The sequence below is a fragment of the Quercus suber genome, unplaced genomic scaffold (genome assembly GCF_002906115.3).
Source record: "Quercus suber isolate HL8 unplaced genomic scaffold, Cork oak 2.0 scaffold_627, whole genome shotgun sequence".
Taxonomy (NCBI): domain Eukaryota; kingdom Viridiplantae; phylum Streptophyta; class Magnoliopsida; order Fagales; family Fagaceae; genus Quercus; species Quercus suber.
This window is the reverse complement of record NW_027070069.1, coordinates 377649-393177: the sequence shown is the minus strand read 5'-3', so window position 1 is coordinate 393177 and position 15529 is coordinate 377649. Positions and strand designations below refer to the sequence as shown.

At 35.8% G+C, this 15529-nt stretch overlaps 1 protein-coding gene across 1 annotated transcript; it reads left to right on the top strand.

Annotated features, from left to right (window-relative positions):
• Positions 1-3238: 3238 nt before the first annotated feature.
• Positions 3239-5356, top strand: LOC111993114 (ALBINO3-like protein 2, chloroplastic; the record flags this gene model as incomplete). Its single annotated transcript, XM_024024971.2, is given in 6 exon segments — positions 3239-3415; positions 3514-3569; positions 3685-3802; positions 4090-4179; positions 4841-4950; positions 5054-5356. Coding segments are annotated over 6 exon segments (708 nt in total), but the record flags the coding sequence as incomplete, so codon positions are not given.
• Positions 5357-15529: the final 10173 nt, after the last annotated feature.

Below are 15529 nucleotides of genomic sequence, written 5' to 3'. Positions count from 1 at the left end.
GAAGCAAGCTAGCCTCCTATGTTGGTTGCCCCTTACCCCTTTTCATAAGAAAAATGTAAGAATTCAAGCCCAGAAGGAAAAGGCCCCTTACGTTTAGATAATGCCTTCTATTATATAATTAGAAAGCAACCTTTCGCGCAGCTCAAGCTTATGTTCTAAGCAAACATGGGCTTGGGCTCAAAAGCAACAAGCAAGAGATTGAGCTTTAGAAAGCTGTTGCGCGTTAGCGCTTTAGAAAGATTGTAGCTAGCGTGCCCTTATTAGTCAAGCTTTTATTTGAAGCTAGTTGAAAAATGAATGCGCGCTAGTGCTCACTTTTCTTTTGTTGCAAAGTGGGTGCTTGCCCTTTGTTGGGTTGGGGGAAGAAGGCATTTCCATTGTGCAGGAAGGATTCAATCCAGCCACAGGTTCCCCTACGACTACCTTGTTACGACTTCACCCTAGTCGAATACCCCACTGTGGTATGCCCCAATAAGACCACCAAAAACCTTTATGGCACTAGTGGTACATAGAAGTCATGGGTGATCATTGGTCTGATGCTTCGAGCAAAACCAATTCGCAGGGTGTGATGGGTAGTGTGTACAAGGCCTGGGTACATATTCACCGCGACATGTTGATCCACAATTACTAGCGATTCCAACTTCGTGTTCCCGAGTTGTAGAGAACAATCTGAATGGAGGCAATCTTTCCAGATTTGCTTTGCCTTACAGCCTTGCTTCCCATTGTAATTGCCATTGTAGCACGTGTGTGGCCCAGCCTATAAGGGTTATGTGGACTTGACGTCATCCCTACCTTCCTCCAATATATCACTAGTAGTCCCTCGTAAGTGCGGCACGCACCTTTTTGTTTGTTTCGGAGCCGTTTCGCAAGGCGTACTAAACCCACTATTACCACACCACCGGGTTGCTCGCCTAAATGCCGAGTCTTTCTCCATTGCCAACTCGACGTCGTCGTCACCTGTAAGATAAGGCCAAAAACTTGACTTTACTAGACAAGTGAGAAAAGCATTTTTTGTGTTATTAGTAAAGTGCGCTAGCTACAATCTTTCTAAAACACACACTAGAAAATGTTTTGAAAGGCGCTGGCTCCCTTCTTATTGACAACACAGCTACGTGCTGGCACTTAATTAGTAGCGCTGACACGTCACTTGGCTTCATGGCTCACTTTGGTTGCAAAGACTTTCCCATTAGGCACATGTCTTAGCAACACAAAACGAGGGTTTCGCTCGTTATAGGACTTGACCAAACATCTCACGACACGAGTTGACGACAGCCATGCAACACCTGTATGAAAGTAAGTACCATCCCGTTAAGGATAGGTCTTGTTGTTCATATGTCAAGGGCTGGTAAGGTTTTGTGCTTTGTATCGAATTAAACCACATGCTCCATCGCTTATGCAAGCCCCCGTCAATTCCTTTGAGTTTCAGTCTTGTGACCGTACTCCCTAGGCAAAGTGTTTCACGCATTAGTTGGCCCCTAATCCGTGTAGACCATGGGCGAACACTCATCGTTTACGACATGGACTACCAGGGTATCTAATCCCGTTCGCTCCCTATGCTTTCTCACTCCAGCATCGGCAGGGACCTAGAGAGCTGCCTTCGCTTTTGGCGTTCCTTCGTAGATCTCCAAATTTCACCCCTACACACGCAGTTCCACTCTTCTCTGTCTCACTCAAGTGAATTGGTTTCGAGAGCATTCCACCAGTTTTTGGCACTTTCACTTTCAACCTGATTCATCACATACGTGCCTTTTACGCCCAGTCATTTTGAAGAACACTTGCTCCCCTCCCCCCTCTAGTTTTACCGCGGCTGCTGGCACGGAGTTTGTTGGGGCTTCTTCCTCGAGTCTTGTCATGATCGTGCACTCGATGAAAGAGCTTTACAAGCGGCATTGCCATTCTTCACTCACACGATATTGCCGGATTGGGGTTTCGCCCATTGTCCAAGATTCCCCACTGCTGCACCCCGTGGGAGTCCTGGCCATGTCTCATTCCTAGTGTGGCTGATCATCTGAAAAAGGGGGGCGCACGGCATGGTGCTCATCACATTAAAATACATGTTTGAAAGGTTAGAGGACCAATTTCACAGTTAGCATAAAAGTTAGGGACCAAATAGGTAATTTACATGAAAAAAAACTTTTTAAGTAAATAAATAAAAAGAGAAGTGACAGTGTTACTTGTACCCTTGAAGAGTCTCTTGTCTCAGAGAAACTTGGGCTAAGATCTAGGAGGCACAAACATGACAAAATGGGCTGTGGGGTTTTAGAGATTATGGTGGTGAGGGCTTGGGGCGGAGATTTATTTTGAATGAGGACAATCAGATGAACCTTTGCATTGTGGTGGGGAATGGTAGACTTGTGCCTGTGGCCAGCTTCTTTCATTATTCTTTAATGGCCAGCTTTAAATTGTATGCAACTTGTTTCTTATTTTATTGTGTTTGCAGCTTTTTAGTTTATGCCAATATAAAAAGAAAAATTAGTATTACACTATATACATTATTAATTGTATAAGTATCATAAATTCACATATGGTGTCTCTTAATATTTCATTAAGGATAATATTAAAAAATTAATGGATTAAATTTTGTTTCTTCCATGTTCTAAATAACACAACAGGTTTCATTTAATTTATTTTTCAGTTTGCTCAAAAACAATAGAATTCAATTGGACCATTTCAACTGAATTTCACTAAAAGAATCAATTGAATTCTACCTATGATTTGATTTGAAAAGGATTCTTTATGTTAATTTACTGATCTTTGATGCATTGTTCTTGGATAGATATATTAATTGGTAAATATTTGTCAAGTTTTCTGGGTTATTCTGAGATTAATCATTCCTTAAGTGCTTGTTGTAGGGCTAATAGCCAAATACTATTGTTAAATTACTGATTGTCCAAAAAGTATAGGCAATTAGGAAATAGTGAATTTAACCATTCAATCTAACATTCCCCCTCACGTGTGGGTCTAAAATTTTCTTAATAAGTGGGGCCCAACACGTAGGACTTTTAATATTTTTAATGGGAGACGGTAGAGTAAAGCTAGGATTGAACTCAGGATCTTCTATTATTATTCCATGTTAAATTACCAATTGTCCAAAAAGTTTAAGCTATTAGGAAATGGTGAATTTAATTATTTAATCTAACAACTATGATTCATTATAAAATGTTTTGAGGTCATTAATCTGTAGACAAGTTGTATCAAATAATTTTTCAAGACAGCTTACATGCAATCAACTGTGCAGCAATTATGTCTCAAACAGCCCGTTGTTCGTGCAAAGTTGGGTTTGCCTGACAAGGCTGCTCCAACTATAGCAGCAAATTCGGGGGAAAATTTTCCTGCTCAACTAACAATTGGTGATTCTCCCACAAAGAAGCGAAAAATTTCTGTACAGAACTTATCCCCTAAAGAACTGCTAGCTGTGAGTGGCTATGAGCACAAACCTTGGTAAATTATATTAATATTAACGTGAAAGATGTTACAAATTTTTTCAATGTTCATGGGTGCTATTGTTGACAGCTCTCTGTCCAACTTTTATCAAATGGGAAAAGAGAAAGAGCAGTTCCTTTGCTGCGGTAACTAACCCTTCTCTTTGGTTTTCTTCTTTACCCTTTTTAAGATTTATGTTTTGCTGCTAGGGGTAGCTATGTCCCTTGTTGTTGAATTGCGTTAGTAACTTTTGATTTACAGGCTGGCACTTGAGAAGGATCCTGATTACTTAAGAGCTTTGCTTGTTATGGGGCAGACGTTATTGCAGAATGGACAGCTTGCAGAGGCTACCGGATACTTTGAGCGTGCTATCTCCAAGGTCTTACATTGTTTTTGTTTGTTATGCTCCTTTTTACTTTCAAGGTTTGTTTATCCTTGGTGAAATGCTTGGTTCATATCTGCAATCTGAGATGATCATCAAGAGATTGGAATGTCATATAGAAGCCATACATATTTTGCTTTACTCAAAAAGGATGCGTTTGGGAATAATTACTAAGGAGTCCCTGTTGCTTGCATTTTTATTCTTTTCTGTTGTACTTTTAATTTGTTTATGAATATGCCTTCTTCACTTAATAAATCAGAGATTTTATTTTTCCTTCTTATCAGCTTTTCCTTGCTGGAAATCCAACAGACGTGGAGAATACTGATCTTATAATTCTTTCATCTCAGTGGGCCGGTGTTGCTTGTATACGCCAGGTGAAGCTCAGTAAATTCTCTTTCATTTTACTTGTAAACAGCATATAAATTGCAAGGAATATTGAGGCACATTTTTAAGGAACATGCTAATACAACAGTGTAACTTGTTTTTTTTTGGGTCCTCATGCTTTTTGTTTTTTGTTTAGGGAAAAATTTAGGTATAGTTCTTTAGGCGCTATACCTTGGGTTTTCCATTTAAATTTCAACACATGGTTGTGATAATTTTTGATTGTGCTTGGGAAAGATAACATTATCAATAAAGTTAAGGTCACAACAAAAATTCACAATTTCACATCTCCATATTTGGGCCATAAAAAATGTTTTTAAATTGTAAATTGTTGTGGGTCCAGGTGTGAGGTGGCAGGCAACTTAGGTGGTGTTGACATGTTGTGAAGTGTGTTGACATGTTGTGAAGTTGTTGTTGTCACGTTGGCTTTATTGTAATACTGTTTGTACTGCATTGGACAATACAGCCATGTGTTTGAATGGAGAAACTAAAGTATAGCACCTACAGAGCTGTTCCTAAGTTTTCTCCTTCAGTTTAATGCTATCACCCAACTAGTTCTTATAAATTTCATAGTTGGGTCCGTATGCTCATGGACCGATTGCTTTTATCCATTTTTCATCTGATTTCCACCTTCTTTGTTTTTTTACTTGGCAGGGGAAGTGGGCTGAAGGGATCATACACCTGGAAAGGGTTGCAAGCTTGAAAGAGCCAGATGATCCAAAGAGCAAAGCCCATTATTTTGATGGTTTGGTATTGCTGGCAAGGTACGAGTTAGAGCAGTTACTTGAATTAGTTCATATAATTCCCATTTCTTTATCACGATTGATTTCAACATTGAAATGTTGAACCTGAGAATTTGCTTTACAGTGCATTATATAATGAAGGTCAAAAAACTGAAGCAGCAAACTATCTGCGTTATGCTGCTGCTTATAATCCTGCAAACAAAGAGTACTTGGAACAGTGTGAAAATGGTGAGGACGTTTTTGTTAGTGATCTTGTCAGCAGTAGGAGAGGAGATTACTGATTTCAAGTTTTGTACAAGTCAAAGCAAATTTTGTTGATCTGATATCCACTTGATTCTCTTGAAATTGTATATTAGAATAAAAGTAAGCTTTGGCTGATATCTACTTTGATGTTTATTTTATGGCGAAAATACCATTTTGTTTCCTATATTTAGGGGCTCATTCAATTTTGTCTCTATGTTTTGGTAGCAGTAAATTTGGTCTTTGTTATTTTCAACTTGCAATCAATTTGATCATTGTCATTAACTTATTAATGGAAAATGGTATACATGGCAAACAGTGTGCACTGCTGGCACAGTTCATGCTTATGTTGTCACAAAAAAAAAAAAAAAATTTAATTAGCATTACAAAATGCCATGTCAACTTTTAAAAAAAAAAAAAACATGCTTCTCTCTCTCTCCATTGTTCTCTCTCTCCATTGTTCACTCTTTGTTCTTCTTTACACTGTGAATGAGGTTTTGTTAAAACCATTGAGAGCTCACATGTAGGAAGAAAGTGGGTATGCAAAGTGGAAACATGAACGTTGCCTGCAATAATGGAAATTATTTGGGATTGAATTTTTCAATTCTAAGAACCAAAGGAACCAATAAAAGAATAGGTTTTGGGTTTGAAATCTAATACGAATTTTCTAGTAGGGAAGAGGCCCAAAAAAAAAAAAAAAAAAAAATGAAAAGGTTTGAGGGAAGAATGGATCTAATTGACTTTTAGCAAATATGAAAAATTGAGAGATTGGTCTCTGTCTCTGTGTGTGTGTGTGTAAGATCTTGGAGCTTGAAGAGCATATCGGGAGAGAGAGAGAGAGGAACAAACTAGACTTAGAAAATCAAAGACGAGGAACAAACCAATAAATTCAAATCCAGAAAAATCAAACTAATAAAATTTGAACCAGCAACAAACCAATTTTCCCATGAATACCATAGATGCACATCTGCCTAAATACACACACACACACCTACTTGCAGTTGCAATACAAAACCGTTGCCAAACAACATTGAGACAGGAGAGAGAGATATTCACACTAAGAAAGAAAGAGAGACTATGTCAATAAGGGAGAGAGAGGTAGGCTAAAGAAAATAGAAGAGCCACAGCCACTAATAGCCCTAGCATGTGATCTTAAAGAGGCCGGCCATGGTGGTTCAAATTTGAGTTTAGAGAGAGCTCAGATCCGTATTTTCCATTACATTATTTATTTACTTATTTTATAATTCAAAAGTTTGTGGTAATTTTATGACAGTTACTTTAGAAAATAACATGCTGATGGTGAGAAAGGGGGGGGGGGGGGGTGGGCTTCGACGTTTTGGTATCTTTCCATGTAGTCGTTTAGGACAATGATTGTTCCTTGGTGAGACTATCTACAGGGAATTTACACATATTATAATACAAAGTTATAGACATAACTCACCCATGAAAACCAACTTGCAAGCATAGAGTGCTCAAATGCTTATAAAAACATGATTAAGCTTGTACTTAAGCCATGTGGGACACTTGAATCTTTTGGTTTTAGTGAAGAAATTCATCATCTAAATTGATTTATCTATATATTCTTTACTATTTGAATATTTTGATTTGCTTCAGATTTTTTTTTCCCTGGATTTATTTCCTTGGGTTTGGTTTTCCTTTGAATCTTTTCTTAAAACTCAATTTTTGTATTGGGTGTCCACTTGATAATTTGTTGCTTCATTTCAAATAGCAAAGAGAGAAACTTCGAGGGTTACCAACTGAATAAAAAAAAGTTTAGCTCTAATCTGGTTTGAAATTATCTTTTTTCAAACCCATTATATGGGAATTACAAAAATCATCCATGTTAATTTTAGTCATAGGACATGAATTTTTAAATGAATCATGTAAATTGTATAAATATTACACATAAATAGTCTTATAAATTGTCATGTAGAGTGGAAGAGATAACTCTAAAGTCCAAACTAGTTTGGAACTAAACTTTGTCTCAAAAAAAAAAAAAAAAAAGAAAAAAAAGTCACTTAAAGTCATATGTATTCAAGGTTTATAAGAGGGTATTATTTCCTTTTATTTATTGCAGCCTTTTATCACAAAAAATTTTATTTCGTTAATTGTATACACAAAATATTTACTTTATTTGTCAATCATTCATTGCAATTTTTCACAAGTAAACAATGCTAACATTAAATTTTTTTTTCCTAACATTATTGTGCATTCTTCATACATGTTATGTGTCATAATATATTAAGTGGAAATTTTAAAAAATGTGGACATTTGATATAAAAGTTTGTACATTGTTTTTACCGATTGTACATCAAAGAGTTTGAAACAATAATTTTTCTTCTGTCATATCCTCCAACATGATGCAGTATCAACGCATTTCAAAACATCATGGGATGAAGCCATGCTCTTCCTAGAAGAAGGTTGTAGCTAGGAGTTACATCCATCACATGAAATTCCTCAATAGAATCCAATGGGCCAATCTTGCAAGCGGTCTTGAAGTGTTGTCATATTCTTGACAGTCAAAGGAGAAGGGATAATGGTCTTCATGTCTAGGCCAATCTTAAGAGCAATCCTAAATGAGCATACATTCAATGCGGACCCATTATCAATAAGCACCATTGAGACTTTAGCACCCATGCACTTAATAGTGATTTGCAAACACCTTGTATGAGTGATTCCCTCTGAAGGGAGTTCTTCATCGGAAAAGGTGAGAGAATGGTGATATACAATCTTTACTCCGATGATGGCCAAAACTTTTTCAGGTGTTGTCTCTATGGGCACTTCTTTTCCAAACAATGCTTCCAATACTGCAGCTCAGTTTTTCTAAGAATCCATTAACAATCCCTGAATGAACACATGAGCTTAAGTCCTCTTCATTTGGGCTAAAACCCTATCTTTTCTTTCTCTTCTTTTCCATCAAGTCCAATAGGTTTTTGTCCTTCTCCCATGTTCCTATTAGGGCATGATCTTACTCCAAGAAATATGGCTTGTAGTGTTTCTCACTCCTAGTAACATTTAACACATTCTCCTTTTGAATTCTCTTCTTCAAATCAAACATCCCTTTGGGAGCGATTCCACAAACAACTATAGCACTCAAAAGCTTCTCTTCCTCTTCATCCCAAAATCATTGAACTTAAACCATGTTTATCTCCATGACTTCTGTTAGTTTAGAATAGTCCCAATCAACTTCTCCAACCTTAATGCAATTCTGATATGGGGGAGGAGCTCGGTGATAATCAGACAAAGGGTTATTTTTTATGTTAGGCTGGGTAATGATGTTTAGGTTCAGAAGGGTTCCATTTTTTTTTATCAAGTCTGGTATCTCGAGCTTAAGGTGAAAACAATTGTCGTTCTTGTAGCTAGATTTTGATAGAAGTGACAATACTCATTGAGGTTCCAACTAGGAGGCACGGTATTAGGCGTAGGTGTGGGATCTAGAGGCTTGAGTTATCCTTTGAGGTTAGATTCTCATATGCTTGGGCAAGGGACATTCCTAGATTGGAGAACTTTTGGCGGGCCTTCTTTGTATAGCTTTGGTAGTTTGTGGATTGTTGAGGCACTCACACTCACGAGGTTGGGTGCTTTGGTGTTAGATAGGCCCTTCCATATATCTTCTTGATAGGAGGCTTCTCATACCCTTTGTCTAATTGTCCAGTGTTGATAGCATCTTCAATTCTAGTCCCAATTTTACACAATTCTCCAAATGAACTAATAGGTCATGATAGTAGCCTAGTATTATATGCCAGTAGCAAGTTCTTAATGATCATGTTGATTACTATCCTGGAAGTCTTTTGCCTCCGTGTTGTCATGTATACAGAAAAGGTTTCCCTGGCTCCTTGCTTAGTGGTCTTTAGGTCTCTTACGGTTTGCTGTTGAAATGTGAAATTTTCAATAGCAAAAAAGAAAAAAGAAAAAAAAGGTAGTTACCAAAAAAAAAAAAATTGTTCAAGCAAGATTTACATGCATGCTAAGAGGCTTTTCTATTTTTTTGGGAAAAAGTTAATAATTTACATCTATTATGATTTGGGATTATAACATTTTTCAATCATAAAAATACCTAGGGGTGTGATGAGTGTTATGCGTTTGGACTAGATTTTTTTTGTTCCAAAATACCCATATTTTCTTAGGTTTAAGTAGAGACAAAACTTGGATAATTTGGTAAAACTACATCTTTAACTTCCACGTACAATATTGCCTACAAAATAGGACCTTTTTTTTTTTGTTGGTTTTCAAAATTCAATATGAACTACAAATTTATTTTGTCAACAATTTAATTTAATTTAGTTTTTTTACAAATTTTGTTGTAGACCCATTAACTCCTAAATGTCATTCACCGGTTTTTTTATTATTATTTTTTTTATTTATAATCCCACGTTTTAGGGAATTGGATACAATTTAATTAATAAATTTATTATTTAATTATTTATTTCAAAATTATAAAAACGTTAATTAAAAAAAAAAAAAAGGACAAAGTTTAGCTACAAAATCAATTGTAGCTTTAGGTTACAAACTCACTTAATATCTTTTTATTGGAGGTAAATTTTGACAAATCCACCATTGGATTGCATCTTCTTCTCATATCCTACATGTTTGCAAAATTTCAAGAAAATTAAAGATCACTAGCTGTGTTATCAATAAATTTTTAAATTGCAAGTTTTTGTAATTTAAAATTATGCATAAAATATAAGATTATAGATTATATAGTAAATGATATCCGATTGACACAAAAATTGACATGTACATTAAGAGCGTAAAGAACATGTAATTTAACGGTTAGATTTTCAAAATATGCAGTAATATTTATTTTATTGAGTGAGTTTGTAGCCCAAGGCTACAACTAATTTTGTAGCTAAACTTTGTCCAAAAAAAAATCAAAACCCTAAACCAGTTCCTTCGTCTCTGTCTAACTCAAGAAAAGAAAGAAAAAAAAATGAAACATACCCCAAAACTAACCGTATTTCTTCATTGCAAAGGCCAAAATCTTCATACAATCTCTGTAAGTTAACATTACTATGTGTTTAGTTTGCTGGGTTATTACTCTGTTTGGTTGCTAAGGAGTTGAAGAAAAGTATATAGAGAAACTTTGGGTTTTTTTTTTTTGGGCTGTCTATGTGTTTCCAGTTTCAATTGGTGTAATACCCCAAACACATACCAAGGATTTAGATGCACAACTTGTCTTATAAATAATCAACAATAATATAATAGAACAGAGCGTAATTAAATATCTACAAATAAACTTCAAACCATCAAAATCTTTCCTATGAAATCCATAAAAACAAAAACTTTAACAATAAAGTCTCCAAATACAATCTCAAAAAGTTCCACAAATGCCAAACTCACTATCCTAAGAAAATATACTAAAACAGTCCATCGACTAACATAGCTCCAAGAGAAGTCTTCAATCTATGGTTCCATTGATCTACCACCAAAAGACATTCAACTGCTCTAATATGAATGAGTGGAAAAGAGAGAGGGGGAGGGGGGGGGGGGGGGGGTGGGGGGGGGTGTGAGCTAGAAGCTCAATAAGAGACTGCACAACATGAGGATGTCTCTCAAAACAAAACAATAGTATCTATGAAAAAAAAAAATATAATCTTTACAAAACACTTGCATATAGTTTTAATGGTAATATAATAAATTTTGTAAAACTGTCAGGAATAAAATATTTTACTATAACACTGTAATAAATAAATAAATAAAATGATAACCATTTTAATTGGCCAATATGCACTAAATAGGTAGAACAATATATTATGACAATAAACAATTTTTCCACTTATAAAGATCAATAACAATAAAACAGTAGTTTGATATGGAAAACATTAGTCAGACAAAGACATAAACTGCTAAACACTTGGTGGGTGATTCCCATTGGGAACAATAACACTAACCTCAAAGAGGCAACATTGGCTCTAAAGAGCAAACAATAAGACTAGCTCCTAAGAGCAAACAATAACACTGTACCACACCATAATAACACCACATTGCTCGAAGACCAACACTTAACCTTGTGTTGGCAAAGGTTGCAGACTATCTAGCTGACCGTTTGAAAACATTCTTACTTTATTACAATATTGTCAATACCAATCATATATCATATAATGAATACTTTCTCAAAAATACAGTTTTGAGTTATTCTTAACATGTACAATTTCAAAATAACACATAAGAAATAATAAAATTCAGGTATGTAAAAAGCATTGACAATGGTATAAGATTTTGAAACTTCACTCTTGCAATTATGTATATATATAAATATATTTTTACCAAAGAATACATATATATAGGTTTTGAGAGATGTCATATTCTAAAGTCTACTTACCTCTAGTTGCTAACTTCAGCCTCACCTCAACTGTCTAAATCAATGTCAACTAGAACCTAAATAAGGACAACATGACTCAATAAGAATGGATACCCTAAGGCAGCAATGAAAATATAAATTTACTCTTAAAATTCATGTCTCACAACTTATTCTAAAACTACAGCTAATTTAGTACTCCATTGCTTTATCAAATACTCCAAAAAAATCAATGCCTAGTAAACAATTCTAATGAACCAAATATGTATATCTCTATGTTATTTAATTCTCCCAGTACAAGTTGGCTTCCAAATAATTTTATGCTTGTAGATCATATTATCACAAATTACATATATATGGCATCCAATAAGATTCCTACCCGTAAGACATAGAAAGGATACTATAAGTTTACAAAGTGATTTCTACCCGTAGGACTTAGTAACCTGTTGATGGAAATTAGAGATGAGTGCAGCGGAAAATAAGTTTTAAACGGATCCACTTCATTCGATATTGATAACACGTACTAAGTAAATTTCAGAATTTGAAAACAAGAGATCGTACCCTGAAGCGGTGAATTTCAAAACAAAGATTGAAGCACTTGGGATTACTTTTAATCTTCACTCCAATTCTACTAACGCCCAAGATGTGTGGTCTCTCAATTGGTAACAAAGGGATGACTAGTGAGTGACAAAAACTCACATGCACACCATTTCACAATGATGTTTTTTGCATATGAAAATCTGAATGTTTTTCCCTTTGTATCTAACCAATTTATCTAATTGGGCTGGCCTTTTGGGCCTTACCAATTGGGCTTAAGTGTGTGGCTTGGAGTGGGACCAAAAGGGACCAATAAGACACTAGCTCCAATGGGCCTTGGGCTTTTCTGTCAACTCTTGACAAGTCCAAAGTTACCATTAACTATTTTTAATACCACTATATAAAAATAGTTGCACTCTAGGTCTTATCTATAAATTATATCCCAAGACTTTATTATACATGCAACCCCTTCATAAAATATTCGTAGTAATACAAAGTCATTAATGTAGACTGCCACTTTGTAAATTACTACATCTTAATCCTTGAGTACCCGGTTTAATCCTTTAATGTTATTCATTATATATTTATGAAATCCAATTCCATAAATATATACTTTAGTCTTACTAAAGTGGTTAGGCCTAACTCTTTGAATAACAAACCCATTAAACTTATCTCAAGGGAATATTTTATATCTCCGTTAAGAGACTATGAATTCCATCTTGAGAATACATGTTCCATCAACACTAAATGTGGCTGCCCAACATACTGAGGTTTTGACCATAACTGTAGATCTCACTCCTGATATATCAAAGCAACCTACACCTCATGATCAGGTTCATTATTCTCTCAGGATTAAGAGTTCATGCAAATACAAGTCGTGAGATTTATTATTCATTTGACAGTCTTTAGGAGAATAATAAATCTCACAGCGGTCCAGTTCAATATGTCTTAACTCTTAAAACATATTAACACATCAACTAGAAGTCTCCACTTCCATGATCAAGACAAATCATCGTAGTTGATATGTTATAGTCTTCGCAGATGAAATGCCCAATTTCATCACCGACTACGAACTATAATTCTGAGTTTACAAAGAACTTGTGATTTATATCTTCTGTGACTCTTCACATAAATCACATACTATGCATCTCATGGACTATATGATAATGTCTGAATATTCATGTTACCATTATTTCAGATAATAATAAAACAAATTTATTAAACATAATATTAAGTCATACATAATGTCAAACACAATGTCACACTTAATATTATACATAGCATCTTACAATAGGATTTAAGGGCACCAATCCTAACAATCTCCCACTTGCCCTAAAGACTATTGTGCACTAATCTAACTCCCATTCTTTCCAAATGCGACTCAAAAATCCTTTGAGGCAAAGCTTTAGTAAATGGATCTGCCAGATTGTTTGCACTTTCAATCTTTGCTACCACCACATCTCCACGAGCAACAATATCTCGAATGATATGGTACTTCCTCTCAATGTGCTTTCCTTTCTTGTGATTCCTTGGATCTTTAGATTGTGCAACTGCTCCACTGTTATCACAAAACAATGTGATTGGAACTTGCTCCATTCTTATTACACCAAGGTCAGAAAGGAACTTCTTGAGCCATACAGCTTCCTTTGCTGCTTCACAAGCAGCAACATATTCTGCCTCCATGGTGGAGTCTGCAATACAAGATTGCTTAATACTCCGCCAACTAATGGCTCCACCTCCCAAGGTGAAAACACATCCTGAAGTGGATTTTCTGAAATCTAGATCCGATTGAAAATCTGAATCTGTATAGCCAATAGGTATCAAATCCTCACTTTGGTAAACAAGCATATAATCTCTCGTTCTCCGTAGATACTTGAGAATATGCTTTACAGCTTGCCAATGTTTTGGTCCTGGATTTGATTGATATCGGCTGACCATGCCAACTGAATAGCAGATATCTGGTCTAGTACAAAGCATGGCATACATGAGACTTCCTACTGCAGAAGCATAAGGAACTTGTCTCATCATATCTTCTTCTTCTTGAGTCTTAGGCCTTTGGTCATCAGACAGAGGAACTCCATGTCTGAAAGGAAGCAATCCTTTCTTGGAGTTTTGCATGCTAAACCGTTCTAGAACCTTATCTATATATCCAGCTTGTGATAATCCTAACATCTTATTCTTACGATCTCGCAAAAGCTTGATCCCTAGAATAAAGTTAGCCTCACCTAAGTCCTTCATATCAAATTGGCTTGACAACCAAACCTTTACTGATGACATTACCCCTACATCATTTCCAATGAGTAGAATATCATCAACATAAAGCACTAGGAACATTACTACTTTATCTTGATGTCTTTTGTACACACATGGTTCATCAAGATTTTGTTCAAAACCAAATGTCTTGATTGCTTGATCAAATCTGATGTTCCATGACCTAGATGCTTGCTTAAGTCCATAAATGGACCTTTGCAACTTGCATACCATATGCTCTTGGTTCTTTGCTATGAAACCTTCCGGTTGCATCATATAGATTTCCTCTTCAAGATTGCCATTAAGAAATGCAGTCTTGACATCCATTTGCCAAATCTCATAATCAAAATGAGCAGCAATGGATAAGAGAATTCTGATAGATTTAAGCATTGCTACTGGAGAAAAGGTTTCATCATAATCAATACCTTCTTTTTGTGTATACCCTTTCGCCACTAGCCTTGCTTTAAAGGTTTCAACCTTTCCATCTATCCCTTTCTTCCTCTTGTAAACCCATTTGCAACCAACAGGTTTAATGCCGTTAGGCGCCTTTACAAGATCCCAAACTTGATTGGAATACATGGAATCTAATTCAGATTTCATAGCTTGGACCCAATGATGTGCATCTATATCATTTATAGCTTCATCATATGTGTAGGGATCCGATTCAACCTCTTCTGAGATAGCTTCATAAGTTTCTCCCAAACCTATGAATCTTATAGGAGGCCGAACAATTCTCCCACTACGACGAGGCACCTGAGTACTAGACATGTCATGAGTAGTATCTTGTGGTGTATCTAATACAGCCACATCATCCCTAGTTTCATCTATTGGTTGTTCATTTACAGATTCATTCATTTCAGTCAACACAACTCTACTTCTAGGAGTAAAATTATTCATATAGTCATTTTCCAAGAATTTGGCATTTGTGCTAACAAACACTTTATTATCTTTATGACTATAGAATAAACCTCCAACAGTTCCTTTTGGATACCCAACAAAGAAAACCACTTCTGTTTTAGACTGTAACTTGTCAGACTTTCCTTTTAACACATGTGCAGGACAACCCCAAATATGGAGATGTCTCATACTAGGCTTACGCCCATTCCACAACTCCACAGGTGTTTTAGGAACAGACTTCGAAGGTACTAAATTCAGAAGATACATTGCTGTGTTTAAGGCATATCCCCAAAAAGAAATAGGTAGAGTTGAATAACTCATCATGGACCTAACCATATCTAAAAGAGTCCTATTCCTTCTTTCTGCTACACCATTTTG